This window comes from Macadamia integrifolia, chromosome 5 (genome assembly GCF_013358625.1).
Source record: "Macadamia integrifolia cultivar HAES 741 chromosome 5, SCU_Mint_v3, whole genome shotgun sequence".
NCBI classification, from domain to species: Eukaryota; Viridiplantae; Streptophyta; class Magnoliopsida; order Proteales; family Proteaceae; genus Macadamia; species Macadamia integrifolia.
The window spans coordinates 41585589-41600342 of record NC_056561.1 but is presented as its reverse complement, the minus strand read 5'-3'; the positions used below and the strand labels follow the sequence as shown (position 1 = coordinate 41600342).

The following is a 14754-nucleotide window of genomic DNA, read 5'->3' as shown; positions in this document are numbered from 1 at the left end:
AAAAAAAAAGAGCAAAAACAGAGATGAAAGAATCAGAAAACAAACAGAAAAATAGGAAGAGAAGAGTGACGAGAAGCAGAAGAAGAAGAGGAGATAAGAGGAGAGAGAGAAACAAAACACACTTGGTTTTGGAGTTCCAGCCGCAGGTCGCCATCTCCATCGAAGTCGCACCCTCACCACTGGTCCTCCTCCATTGTCAATCACAGTAGCCATCTCTTCAGGTTTGCTGGTCCTGAGTTCGACGGAGAAGAATACCCACCCTCCTGCTGGTTCCATCTTCAAGAAGGAGAGACACTTCCCCCCCTTTTGTCGGTAATTTAAACCCCACCCTGATGCCTTTTTTTGTTTCTATTACTTTCTTATAATTTTCCTAATTTTCCCACTTTGCCCCTCTCTTTATATTTTGTTTCCTTTTTCCCTATTTTACTATTGCTTCCAATTCTGCTCTTCCCACATACGTTATGCTTGCCTTATGTTTCTAATTGATTTCCTTCTAATTACCCTTATGCCTCTCACCTAAATATCTCCATTTAATTACCATTCTGCCATTCTCCTCTTAAGATTCCATCTATTTACTATCTTGCCATTACTCTTTGAGTGCTATTTTGTTAATCATCACCATGGTAGGCAACAATAAAGTTATCCAGCAGCTGAATTCCTATAAAAGAGAAACTGGTGCGAAAATTGATGCCCTCACTACCATTGTCACTTCTCTTAAGACAATGATGGAATCTATGCAAGTTTTTATTGATCGATTGGTGGCTGTAGATAGAGGAAAGAGTCTCATTCAATCTGGAGATTCTTCTAACACCACTCCACGGGATCCGTCCTTACCACCACCACCACCACCTCCACCTCCACCACCACCACCATATGAAACTGGTTGATATGATGATGGTGTAGAACGAGCAGCAAAATTGGATGTCCTTGATTTTTATGGAGATAACAATCCAGAACTGTACCTTGACTGAATTCACAGCTTAAAGACATTCTTCAGATGGTACGGGTTGACTGAGGCCTGAAAGATCCTATTTGTAGAGGCTAAACTGAAAGGCACGGCCAGAGTCTGGTGGGTCAAGCAACAACAATAGAACCGAACCCGAGGCATTGGTTTAATCACATCTTGGGCTGAAGTGCATGAAGTCATGAACCAAAGATTCTTGCCTCTTGATTACAAGCAATGCATGTATCTTAGGTTTGCACAGTTGAAATAAGAGAATTTGACGTTGCAGAATTTATTGCTAGATTTTATTATTTAGCCACTCGTTCTGATTTTGAGTGGGATGAAGAAGTATTGGTGGCACAATCGCAATTGTTTGCAACCTCAACTTAGGCACTGTTTGACAACGTTTCGTTTCTGCCGTTTTTGGCATTTCTGTGTTTTCTTGTTCCTAGAAATGGAGAAATAACCTAAAAAGCGTTTGATAATCAAAATTTATGCCTATTTACAATTCTAGAAACGACTTTGACGAAACAAGTCCGACTTGTTTCGCAGTATCTAGAAACGAATTTGAGAGAAAAAAAGGCTGTTGTGCCCAATAAATCTCTCAACTATTTAAACCTAAAAAGAGGCAACTGAACCCTCTCTCCCTTTTGGGCATCCGATGATGCATTGGGCTTTTTAGTGGCATTATGTCTACAAAAAAAGTTTCGAGAAGCAGGTTTATCAAACACCAAAAAATCCGTTTTTGTTTCTAGAAACATGAAAAGCCGTTTCTGCTGTTTTTAGATATAGAAACAGCAGAAACGTTATCAAACGGTGCCTTAGTACTACCCTTGCATCTAGTCGACTGCCTACAATGGAAGATGCCGTGCAAGTAGTGTAACAGGTTGAGGACACTTTGAAATGCCAATACAGTTGGAGAAATTTTGCAGATACTTTCCCTCGAGGTACTAGTTTCATTCTGCAACAGCCTCCTACCTAAGAAAGGTCATCTAGCAAATCACAGACTAGTGCTACATCTATGGCCTCTTCACGACATAGTCAGCCATATTCTCCACCTCGGCATGCTTCTGAAATGTCATCTTCACGAACTACTTGTCCATACTCACCCCCTCGGCGTGGTTCTGATAAACCTTTTGATGCAACAAAGTTTACAATTTGATGTTACTCGGGCAATGGATTTGGACATATCAGTGCTCAATGTCCTAGCCGTTTGGTTGCTTTTATTGATAAGGATTCTCCTATACCGTATATTCTCGAAGAGTAACTTGATTTTGACACAGTTGATTTAAGAGAAGAGCGTGCGCCAGGTGAATTCAATGACATTCTAAGTGATGAAGACCAACATCCCTTTTATGTCATTCGTCATGTGTTGACCACTCAGAGAGTCACTGACATTGAAGATTGGCGCTGCAGTCTAGACTCGTGTGAAGTGCAATGACTAGTTGTTAACCTTGGTCATTGATCGAGGTAGTTGCACTAATGTTGTCTTTGAAGACGCTGTTCGTAAGTTGGGATTGAAGACAGAGCCACATCCAAATCCCTACAAGGTTGCTTGGGTGAACAATACTAATCTCAAGATCACAGATAAGTGTTTGGTCACAATGTCACATACTCTATTGGTGGATTTAAGGATACAGTTCAATGTGACATCCTCCCTCTGAAGGTGTGCCATATCCTTCTTGGTCGACCTTGGTTGTTTGACAAGAAAGTACAACATTGTGGCTATGCCAATACCTATGCCTTCAAGCATGCCAACAAGACTATGAAGTTTCATCCTGCCAAAGATCTCCTTGAAATTAAGCTCAAGAAGATGGTGGGATCGTTTCTCATTCAACGTATTCCTTCAGACGGTCTCCTCGGTCCTTTTTCTAACTCGACGGAGGAGAGTTGATGCAGATACAGATGCACTTGCCTGGTTGGACCAGCATGACCGGCTTTGGAAGCCAAGGACCAAGAAGAACTGATCCATCCCAGGGTTTTGGTCCAACAAGGGTTTGAAATAGTTAGTAGCTTATTTTGTCTTTTATTTCATGCCTTTTATTTTCCAAAATTAAATGTAGGAGTTAGGATTTCTTTCCTTGCATTGGTTTCCTTTTATGGTGGTTTCCTAGTTTAGGCTAGTTACTATTTTAGTTAAGTTTCTAATTCTCTGTCTTTGCTTTTCTATATATTGACTGTAACCAATGGACAACGGAGAATGATTTTGATTATTGAATGAGAATTAGTTGAATTTGAGCTTTGTGAGAGTTTGTGCTTCCCTTTCTTTCCCCCCTTTATTCTGATTTTCTCTTTCTTTCCTAAGGCCCTCCATCAGTTGCCTCTTGAGTTCTGCCATTTAGCTCATGTATAGATCATATGTGTCCTTTACTTGGAAAATTAAACATAGTGGATGAGGTGAATGATTACTAAACAGAGGTTTTATCTTATTAGAAGGAACCAGGTGCAGTGGATCGTCAGTTCATCAGACTAATAGTATCCTCTCAACTATTTTGGTAGTCCCCTCTTCTTTTCTATTTAGATTCATAGCATCGCTCATATGACAATATTAGCAAAGTTTGGCAATTCTTACCACTGTTATGTATTCTTTGCTTTTTGGGTATGCAATATAAACAACAAATATGTTGTCTGATTATTTGGTATGACTACTTATACGAGTTTATTAAGAAGAAAAAGTGGTGTGGGTGCACCTTGTAAGCCGTGCTAAATGGAGGGGGAAAAGGTTGAGGGTCATAGAAAGAATATCAGATCCCAAACAAGTTGGAGTAAATCATTAGCCTAGTCTTCCTAGTGTTCCTGAAATGGGATCTATGCATATTCTTGGGAGGAGCATTAGCTGAAGCCCAGACATAAGGAAATTCTTCTCAATTGTGTATGTGGCTAATGCAGCCTTGTCTTGAAACTTTTCATTCTTTCCTATTCTTTGAAATTTCCCATCAGATTACAAAGGGCAGCATTTACCAAAACCTTGGTGTCCAAAAGCTTTGCCTTTCCTGCCCACGAGCATACCTAAAGGAGAAGGGGAATAACTTAGGCCCAGATGAGAAGGGAGGTTATCCCTTACCTCCTGTGGCCACTGCATGGTGAGATTTGTACCAACTCAGCATCCTCATTACACAAGGAATAATACCTGCTTTGCATCTTTCTGTAAGGAACTTTTTAAGCAACATTCTACTACAAATAAATCCTTTGATCAAGGTATAGTTCTTGTTTTGTTTCAAAATTCAACTTTTATGTCTCTAAAGCTTGGAATGTAGGCAGAGGTCAGGAATTTCCTATATTTATTTATTCATTATTTCTCTGTTTGTAGGGGGGGAGGTAGGAGGGTTATCTTTTCTTCTTTGTCATTTTACTGATGTGTCAAACACATCTTCACTAACTTTCCAACTTTGCATGATACAACATTGTATCATGTTGATTTGTTGAAGTTTCCTTTAGGTTGTTCTCAAGAATCCTACAACTTACTGCTGCTTATAGCAATTGATTTATTACACTTGGACAAGGACCTAACACACACCCCCCCCCCCCCCCCAAAAAAAATGAAAAACTATTTTTTTTCCCCTGGGTTGGTGGTTCTGTATCACATTGACTTTGATTTTGGAATCTCTGGTGTTCTTATTCGTTAAGAAAGAATGATTACAGGGAACCATTGTTGTGCTTATGCTGTTTTCAGATAGAAGTTAGCCAAATTTTAAAAACGATTCTTTAATTAAAAAAAAAAAAAAAAAAAGGAAAATTACCAGTCTTTGCAAATGAGAAGCAGCAAGGAAAATTGTTGCTTGTTGAAGGAAGATACTAATAATCTGAACAGGAAAAATATTAGCTGGAGGTAGAAACTTCTCATTAAAATGGCTTGTGTAGGTGATGAATCTTCTGATGATTTCTATAACATTGCCAATGTTACAAATCTTTGACTTTCTTCAGGTTGCAAAACATGGGATTGATGGAAAACAAGATGTGTAAGGTGAAAATGTGTTTATATTCGCATGAAAAAGATGGATTTATATTCTTGAAGGAGCCAATGCTGTCATTTCCCAAGTTGAAATGTTTGTCATCTAGTCAGATTGTTGGGTTGGGCAAGGGGGAGTTGACAAAGTTGTAAATTGGCAGGACTGCATGAAAAGTTGGTTTATAGTACATAATTTATTTGGAGCTTGGAATGTCCTTTCTGTAACATAATGAATATCTCTATAGGATGAATATGTATAAACCAGTAAAGGTTCAATGCAGCTTTTATTGAGTTTTGCTCAAGAAGGAAATGAGGGACATAACAATTAAAAGAGAAATTAATCCAGAAGCAACTTCTGAAGGGGCTTGAGTGTTCTTTTATTTGGTCCAGCATCACTGGTCGGCATGACCATGGTGAGCGGTTAGTTTAATGGGGTATTTTGGATCCAAGATCGCAAGTTTAAGGGTATTTTTGGACAATCGTAAATGGGGGGAGTAATGATTGATGGATTACTGCATGCAAAAATACAGCCACCAGTGAAATTTTGTCCTATTATTACTGTTACTGTTAGTCTGTTACTATTACTTCTACTTTAGATTAGTTTTGTTTGAAAGTTGTCTTAATGTAGTAATTTTTTAATTATATATCTTGGATTATCATATCACTCTTATCTGGGGCCTCATATATTAGTCCCTTTGTCCCGTCAGGTTGGTTCCTGTTCCTTGGTGAAATTCTTCTATGAATGAAAAGGTGAAAGTTGCCTTTTATGTAGTTATTTTTTATCATGAATCTTGGGTTAGTATATCACTCTTAGATGAGGCCTCTTTCCCCTTCAGGTTGGTTCTTGCCCCCCAGTGAAATTCTTTTATTAATGAAAAGGAAACTAGTGGATTTTTTGTAGGTTGCTATTGCTGTCCTGGGATTTATAGGATCATTCTACCTCACTTACTGTTAGAAAACTAGATGAGGTATAGCTACTTTCAAAATTCTTGGGTTGTTCTTGTTCAATCCAGGACAGCCATTCTACCTCACTCACTATTAGAAAACGATCGATGTATTCCTTTAAAGCTTAAGGGAAAATTTTACAGGACAGCCATAAGACCAGCTATGATATATGGTGTAGAATGTTGTGTAGTCAAGAAGCGTAACATAGATAAGTTGAGTGTGGCAGAGATGAGGATGTTGAGATGGATGTATGGCAAAACCCTAAAAGATAGAATAATGAATAACCAGGTTAGAACGAAATTAGGAGTTGTCCCAATTCAGGATAAACTTAGAAAATGTCGGTTACAATGGTTTGGGCATGTCCATAGGCGGCCCTTAGATGTCCCAGTACGAAGGAGTGGCTAGATGTAGATAAATGGAGTTAAAAGTGTTAGGGCAAGTCAAAAATGACCATTGATGAGTTAGTTAGAAGAGACATGTAAAAGTTAAGTTTTCACCCTAATATGGCATCTAGCAGAGCTACCTGGAGGGCTAGGATTTGAGTTTCCTATTGTTTGTGAGTGGGATGTCACAAAGTGTTTTTTTTTTTTTTTTTCAAATTCTTGCGGAACCATGTAGCCGACCCCATTTAGTTGGGATAATGCTAAGTTTTGTTGTTGTTTTTGTTCAAAATCCATTCTCACCTGGATGGGTTAGGTGAAGACTTTGGGGCTGTAGGTATGTGTAGACAGTAGAAGGATATTTGTTGCAATTTGTTGCAACTGCAAGAATGAAAGATGGTTCTGGGAAACACATGCAAGTGGGTAAAATACTATGAACCCTATTGTGGGAAGTTTGAGACAACACAGGAAGGCTCTATGGAGTATTTTCCTTTGGTTCAATGACTAAATATGTTCATAAATCAAGAATGGAGATATCTAGGTAGACTATAATTTTGGGTATGCCAATGAGCTGGGGACTCAAGAAATCTTTACATTTAGGATTTCAAAGTTTTTATTTACCATAGGGGCTATACTTTCTTTGTGCGGGGGAGGGGATGGAAGAACCAATCAGAATCAAGGATTGTATTGAATTAGGTCTAGGTTGTGTTTCAATTAGGGTAAAGAAGTTAGTGATCAATCTTTTTTCTTTTCTTTGCTATTACATTCTAAGGAACTGCCCAAGGGGACTTCACTCACGCACACTGGAGGGGGAACACATGTCAGGAGTCAATCCTTAGACCTTCCACACTCCGGGTGCCTGCTCTACAAGCAAAAGCTGCAACCAGTGCATTGTGCACTGGATCTGTATGTTAGTGATCAATCCAAATGCACTTTAAATCATGCAAGTCTCTTTACTGATTTGAAAGGTAACTAGGTCAGGATTTTGAACCGTGAAAAGAGGGGTGTGGCTATCCATATTAAATTATGGAAAACAGTTCCCTCAGCCAGTGGGGCAAGGAAGCCTAGATCTTTGTATCTATCTCTCATTGACATGAAATGATTTTCTGCCCTCTTACATATGATACCATTTTGTTGTATCTTACTGTTGTGTTCCGCTATGCCACTTGTTTAGAGAACCCTTAGTTTGTTAATTATTATTGAAAATGCTACACCAAATATTGAAAATGCTACATCAAATAGTGAAAATAGAATCTTATCGGAAATAAAAAGTGAAAATACTTTCCCTTTAGGTTATTTTATGAAACCGGCTGTGATTATATTAGCCAGTAATTGGTTAATGTATGGAAAAACAGTGGATGACTTAGATTATCTTACAAATTAATTGATTATTAATATTAAAACATGTGAGGATAACTTCTCAATGCTAATGCGTTGCAACCACCGATCTGAATAAAATACGGGTTAAAGGGCAAAAGGTTGTGTGTATGATCGTGCATGACCTTGGTTGAGGACAAAAGCCCCAATCGAAATGACAATTAACACCCCCCTCCCCTCCCCCCATATGACCTGGTTGAGGACAAAAGCCCCAATCGAAATGACAATTAACACCCCCTCACCCCCCCCCCCCCACCAACCAATTTAACAATTCATTGATGCATAGAATCTCCCGTGCATTTATCCCCTCCATTAAAATAAAAGATCCTTAACCCAGTACAGTACTAGGGGAAGAGTGGGAAGAAACATATAAATAGAAAAGAAAAAGGGGGAGAATTTTAATATGAATGGCTCATAAGATAATTACTAATGAGTTCGACAAAATACCCAAAAGATAAGTACTTAGGGCCCGTTTGATAACGTTTCAAGAAACGCGTTTCTGCCGTTTCTGTTTTCAGAAACAGTAGAAACGGAGTAAAAAGCGTTTGATAAAACTGTTTTGTTTCACTTATTTTTAGAAATAGAAATAGAAATTTTTATTTATTTATGGTTCAAGAAACAACCCAGGCGAAACAAGTCATGACTTGTTTCGCCGTTTCTGGAAACGACTTGTGGCCATTCTTTCACTGGTTACTATCGACTTCTAAAAACATGACTTATTAAACACCTTCAATTCTGTTTCTATTTCTAGAAACGGAAATTTATGTTTCTATTGTTTCTTGAAACAGAAACGACAAAAACGTTATCAAACGGGCCCTTAGTCTCGTGAGATAATCATAATACAATGACTGGCAAAAACAGGGCAAGCCTGGCCTGCCTGAGCCCGTCAGGACCAAGCCGGTATAGGGGCTAAAGTCCTAGGGAGCCTAGGATGGGCTTGATTTCTAAAAAACTGGCCGAATCCTGCCCTATTGCAACCCTGATATTGGGTATTTAGGTTCCGTTTGGTATCGTTCCAAAAAAACGTTTCTGGAGTTTTTTTGTTCTATTGGAACGAAAAAACGGAATCTTCTGTTTGGTGCACTTATGGTTCGTTTCTGTTTTTTTGGAACAAAAAGTGAAAAAAAAATTGAAAAAACGAAATTGGACGGAACTCCAAAATGGAGTTCCGTCTTCCCAGTTTCGTTCCATTTTACAAAAAAAAAAAAAAAAATTCTCGATAAAAATCTGAAATTTTGAAACACCATTTTTTCGTTTAAAAACTGCGTTTTGACACAGAAACTGAAATTTTCGTTTTTGACACGAAACGGCGTTTCTGGAATAGAAACGATACCAAATGGGCCCTAAGAGAAGAGGTTAGAGGCAGAGGTGATGGTTTTGTGGTGACAAAGTTGTTCAATTAATTGGCTAGCGTATTATGGGTACTGTCTTGGATATTTTTGCAATGGGAAAATCCTGCTGGGAAAGGTTGGTGGAAAAAAAAAAAAGAAGTGTAGCCTGTTTCCTTGGCTGCTAGCTTGGATAGGAAGAACTTAGTCACTTCCCAGGTAGCAGTGGAATTTTTTTCTTATTTTGTCCTGTAACACACATTTTTTTTTTTCCTTTCAATATTTCCCATGTAAAAAAAAAAATGTAACTTTTAATAATGCCTAGTTAATTTTAAATTATATTGAAAACCTTATTTTACTTTTACATTCAATAACTTTTAAAAATAAAAGTTATCAACAAAGAAGTATGTTACAAATTCTTTTTTTTTTTTTTTTTTTTTTTTTTAATATATACCTAAAAACAGAAAAGTCAGTTGAGGAGGAACTCTTGCCAGGAGAATGAAAAGGGAAAAGAACCCTAGATAATTGTGTGGCTCCTCCACCTAGACATAGGAGTACACAAAATTACCGCCCCTACCTCATGAAATAAAAATTCTATCCATGTTGATGTCCCTACATATGCTCGTATTTGGCTCTCGGATTGGTGCAAGGGCCACGCAACCAAATAGCGATATCTTGCCCAAATCAAAATTTCCAAGAAAAGGTGGAGGATGAATCCATCAAAGATGTGGCATATCCAAATTTTAAGCCCTTTTAGCCAAGAAATAGGTTTCTAGAATTTGGAAGGACAAACAATAAACAAAGAAATGAAAAAGTAAAAGAATTTGGAGAAAATTTTTCTCTACCGGGCTGGAACGATCACCATTCCATTTGAGTATGTTCCCAAAATACCCTCATACTATCCCCTCCCTCAGCACATCTGAACCCACTGTGGTGAATAAATTTCCATTCATAGTGACATGAGGAAAACTCAATCCTTTTAAGGTCATATCACCATTTTCTGGTAGTTTGATAATAGAACCAATGCTGTCAAATTTAGACTTTGATCCAAGAGCAATCCACCTCTACCTGCCTCAGGCTCCATAGAAGCAGAGAGTCGGATAAGTTTTGTTTTTGTTTTTTGTTTTTTTGTTTTTTGTTTTTTTTGTTTTTGTTTTTTTTGTTTTTGTTTTTTTTTTTTTTTTTTTTAAACACACAACAAAAGATGCACCTTTGTAATACCTATGGCTATAGTGCTGTTTAGATAAATCTGTTGTAAAGAGTTGGGTTATTTGGTAAACTGAAATCCTCTCCCGTTTTCCAAACTTCTATATAACTGTGACTGCAAGTTTGCAATCCTGCGCCCCAAGAAGTGCAGCTAGTAGGAACTTGGAATTGACCCTTGATGGGTCACATGAAGTGCAAATTGACATGGACTTTTCCTTACCGAGACGATCTTACAATTCAAATATTTGCGTTTCAGCAACGTCTAAAATCTAGCAATCCAAGATGTAGCAGTGTTTGTGTCGTTCTTCCCCGATTCTTTCAGGCTTCCTAAGATGGCCGCCGCCGCCGCCGCATCAATAAGCCCAAGAGGTTTTCCCCGTCAAAATCCAATCTGTCATATTCAGAATGAGAATCTTAGCTTCTGTTTTAAGGCCCATCTCCCAGTTCAGTTCGAAACACAGGCTTTTCTCTCTCTCTTTCTCCACGCTAGAATCTGACTTCGAATCTGCAGTCTCAAATGAAGTGTTGACTATCCTCAATACTGTCCACCCTATAGAAGAGCCGCTTGAAACCCTCGTCACCTTTCTCTCTCCCGAAGTCGTTACTTCTGTTCTTCAAGAAAATCAAAATGTTGGACTGGGTTTCCGGTTCTTCAACTGGGCAATGAGACGTAAGCAATTCCGCAGTTGGGTATCGCACAACCTGATGATTGATATGCTCTGTGAGGCCAACGGGTTTGACTTGGCCTGGAAATCGCTGGAAGAGCTAAAAAATTCGGGTTTTCTTATCATCCCAGAGGCTTTTGTGGTCTTGATCCAAGCTTATGCGAAGTTAGCCATGCCCGAGAAGGCTGTTGAATCTTTCGGAAGGATGAATGAATTCAGTTGCAGGCCCAACACCTTTACTTACAATTCTATTATGTATGTCCTTGTTGAGAAAGGGGTTTTTTTGTTGGCATTGGCAGTTTATAATCAGATGCTGAAGTCTGACTGCCGCCCAAATCGAGCCACTTTCGGCATGCTCATTGATGGGTCGTGTAAAGCTGGAAAGACGGAGGACGCACTCCAATTGTTTGATGAAATGGCCCAAAGAGGTATTTTTCCTGACAGTATGATATATACTATAGTTCTTTCTGGTCTCTGCCAAGCAGAGAGGACTGATCAGGCACACAAACTCTTGCAAACCATGAAAAGTAGTAGTTGCTGCGCTGATTCCATTACTTACAATGTTATGCTTAATGGGTTCTGTAGATTGGGTAGGATTGATGAAGCTCTTGAGCTTCTGGATTCATTCAGGAGGGAGGGCTTTGTTCTTGGATTGAATGGGTATAGCTGTTTGATTGATGGATTATTTAGAGCTGGAAGGTTCAATGAGGCACTTGAGTGGTATGGACAAATGTGCAACCAAAACATTCTTGGTGACACTGTATTATACACCATCATGATTAAGGGGTTTTCAGAAGCCGGCAAGGTTGAGGATGCAATGAAGTTTTTGAAAGAGATGACAGAGAAAGGTTTTGTTCCGGATACGTTCTGTTATAATACTCTGATCAAGGGTTTTTGTGATATAGGTCTTCTAGATAGGGCCAGGTCTCTCAAACTGGAGATCTCAAAGAATAATCAGTTCCCTGACTCTGCCACTTACACTATTCTCATTTGTGGGTTGTGCAAGGAAGGGCTGGTTGGGGAGGCAGGGCAGATATTCAATGAAATGGAGAAGCTTGGATGCTTGCCTACTGTTATTACATTTAATGCTCTTATTGATGGGCTCTGTAAGGTCGGGGAACTTGATAAAGCTCGTCTGCTCTTCCATAAGATGGAAATTGGAAGAAACCCGTCTTTGATTCTTCATCTTCGGCTTTCCCAAGGTAGTGGTCAGGTCCTTGACAGTGTAAGCCTCAAAAAATTGGTCGAGCAGTATTGTGAGTCCGGATTGATTCTGAAGGCCTACAAACTGCTCGTTCAGCTCGCTGATAATGGGGTTGTACCAAACATTATCACTTACAACATCTTGATGAATGGCTTGTTTAAGACAAATAACATCAATGCAGCCTTGAAGCTCTTCCAGAAGCTCCAAGTTGATGGTTACTCCCCAGATGCTGTTACATATGGGACGCTCATAGATGGACTTCAGAGGGCTAATAGAGAAGAAGAGGCTTTTGGATACTTTGATCAGATGGTGAGAAATGGGTGTACCCCCAGTTTGTCTGTCTACAATACACTGATGACCTCCTTGTGTCAGAAGGGTAAGGTGTCGCAAGCTTTTAGCCTTTGGTTAAATTATTTGAGGAGCCGTCCCAACTCGGAAGAAGAGGCAGTTAAACTTGTGGAAGAGCAATTTCATGATGGAAAAGTGGAAGATGCAGTCCGTGGATTGCTTAAAATGGATCTTAGGAAAAAGTTTATCAATTCATCTCCTTATACCATTTGGCTCATTGGAATGTGCCAGGCAGGAAGAGTAGATGAAGCGGTTAAGATATTCTCTATCCTTGAAGAGCATGAGATCAATGTCACTCCCCCAAGCTGTGTGATGCTAATTAGTGGCCTTTGCAAAGAAGGAAAGCTGGATCTAGCTGTTGATGTCTTCCTTCACACTTTAGAGAAAGGTCTCATATTAATGCCATGGGTATGCAACCGGCTGATCAGATCTCTTTATGCTTACAACAGAAAGGAGGATGTTATTGACCTAATGAACAAAATGAGGCATGCAGGTTATGATTTGGATATCTATTTCAGCCAAACCACAAGGATGCTCTTATCAGGAAATGAGCATATGTTTGAGATGGACCGAGAGTCAAATGCATGATCTGTGGCTTCGGTGCAGGCGTGCTCAATTGAAGTCCAAGTATTTCCTAAAAAATAACTCTGTTTTGAGTTGATGCTTCACCATGAGGATTCTTACAATTACAAATGTTGTATGATTGATGCTCCTATTTTGAGCTTCTGATACCACACTTCTCATACTGGAAACTTTTCAGTATGCTCCAGTTTAGATTTTCTCCTTCCTCCTTTTTCCTGTTCAGTATAAGACTCAGGTAGAGTGGGCCATTCAGAAAATTGGTGGGCATGGATTGATTTCCCATGCATCCCGAGAGTTTGTAACTTCAGGTCAAAATTTTGTGTAACATAATCGATCCATAAATATTCTATTTCAAAGCTAATGATTTATCTAGTTTTTGATAGACTTGGGCTTGCCCGGTTGCCTGAAAGTTTTAAGGAAAAAAGAAAAAATGAAGTGAGGTGAAGTGAATTTTTTTGCCCAGGAAACCTTTTATGGCGTGTTTGACTTGTCTAGATGTTCAAAGCCTTTTGCCCTCATATAAGAATTATTATTAAATAAATTTTCCATCAAGATGTTCTCTGTTTCATTCTTAGAGTCATACTAAAATCATCAGAATATATAAAACCTGAGTAAATTTCATAGTTTTCCATAGCTGTCATTTGAGGACCAGAGGGGAGACTACTACACTGATCTTGAATCTCAGCAGAGTTCCAGCAGAGGGAGTAGACGAGCACAGTGATTTTTTACATTTAAATAGACCATTCGATGAAAAATAAAGAAGGAAAGATGTATATCCGGCCACTTTGTATTTACCCTTTTAACAGATGATAATGAGTTTCATGGAGTTTATTCTCTTCAGAAAGCAGTCCTTCTAGAAGAAAGCGTTCTTGGATTTGGTGGTTGTGCTAGTTGTTCAAGATTTCGACACTAGCAACTCTATGGTATGTTTTCTTCATGCTTTCCCACCCCCCAATGGGAAAACCTTCTTCTTCTTTTGTTTCTTTATTAGGGTTGGGGGGTAATTTCAATCTGTATATTTCACTTAACATTTTGGGTTCGTATTTGGTTTGACTTCTTTAGAAACTGCTGAGGAATCGGAGTACATCTTGGGCCGTGGCAGAAGAAGAGTACATCTTGGGCTGTCGCAGAAGAAGAGTACATATTGGGCTGTTCTCAATTTTCCTTTGTAAGTTAACTTTGCAGTCAATTCCATGTGGTTACTTGCAAGGTTTGATTCATTTCCTCTAGAATGTTCTAGCATAATTGCTAATTGTTGAGAGAAGGCAGGTTCAAGAATTTGGATGGCTTGACAGAATTACACCTTTGAGTATTTTTTTGTCATTACCATTGAGATTGGTTAGCACTTAGCACTTAAGCACTATTTGTAGACTTCTTATAATGCCCTGTTTATTTTTTGTTGAGACATTTCTTTTGCACATGGAATCGTATAAGTCCTCCACAATCATATTAATGAACATCTATGTAAGCTCATTCTTGAGGAGCGAACAGTATGGAAGATAGTTATAGAGAGACTTCTCCACACCTTCTATTTGTGTTGTCTGCGGGGGTTTTGCTATGCTGTTGTGTGGGGATGTTAAACAGGGACTTTTAGTGAAGTAGTGCAGTGTATCTCTTTTCCCATGTATGTCCTTCATGCAATTGAGGAAACTGTCATTTGCCTTTCTGCATTTAAGTGCTTAGAGGGTGCATGAGATTTATAATAATTTATGTGGTTATGGATCTCTTAGTAGATGTGAGAGATGCGCAACTTGTCGTGGTACTGGTCGTAATGGGATCCATTTTTGTTACGGATTTTGATTCCTAGGAGAGTCTTGCTGACATGTT

The 14754-nt window shown here is 38.9% G+C and overlaps 2 protein-coding genes across 2 annotated transcripts in view; both read left to right on the top strand.

Moving 5' to 3' along the window:
* LOC122079706 (exocyst complex component EXO70B1-like) overlaps positions 1-4931 on the top strand; it is a 10380-nt gene extending 5449 nt beyond the window's left edge. The window contains exon 2 of the mRNA XM_042646387.1: positions 4868-4931. The gene's annotated coding sequence lies outside the window, so the exon portion shown is untranslated. The remainder of the gene's footprint in view (positions 1-4867) is intronic.
* A 5235-nt stretch (positions 4932-10166) lies between these two features.
* LOC122080385 (pentatricopeptide repeat-containing protein At1g79540) lies at positions 10167-13311 on the top strand. The gene has a single exon (XM_042647344.1). The coding sequence runs from the start codon at positions 10534-10536 to the stop codon at positions 12931-12933; it is 2400 nt and encodes a 799-aa protein (XP_042503278.1). The 5' UTR covers positions 10167-10533; the 3' UTR covers positions 12934-13311.
* The last annotated feature ends 1443 nt before the right edge of the window (positions 13312-14754 follow it).

Coding starts and splice junctions, on each gene's coding strand:
- LOC122080385 (XM_042647344.1), top strand. CDS start 10,534: ATGAGAATCTTAGCTTCTGTTTTAAGGCCCATCTCCCAGTTCAGTTCG.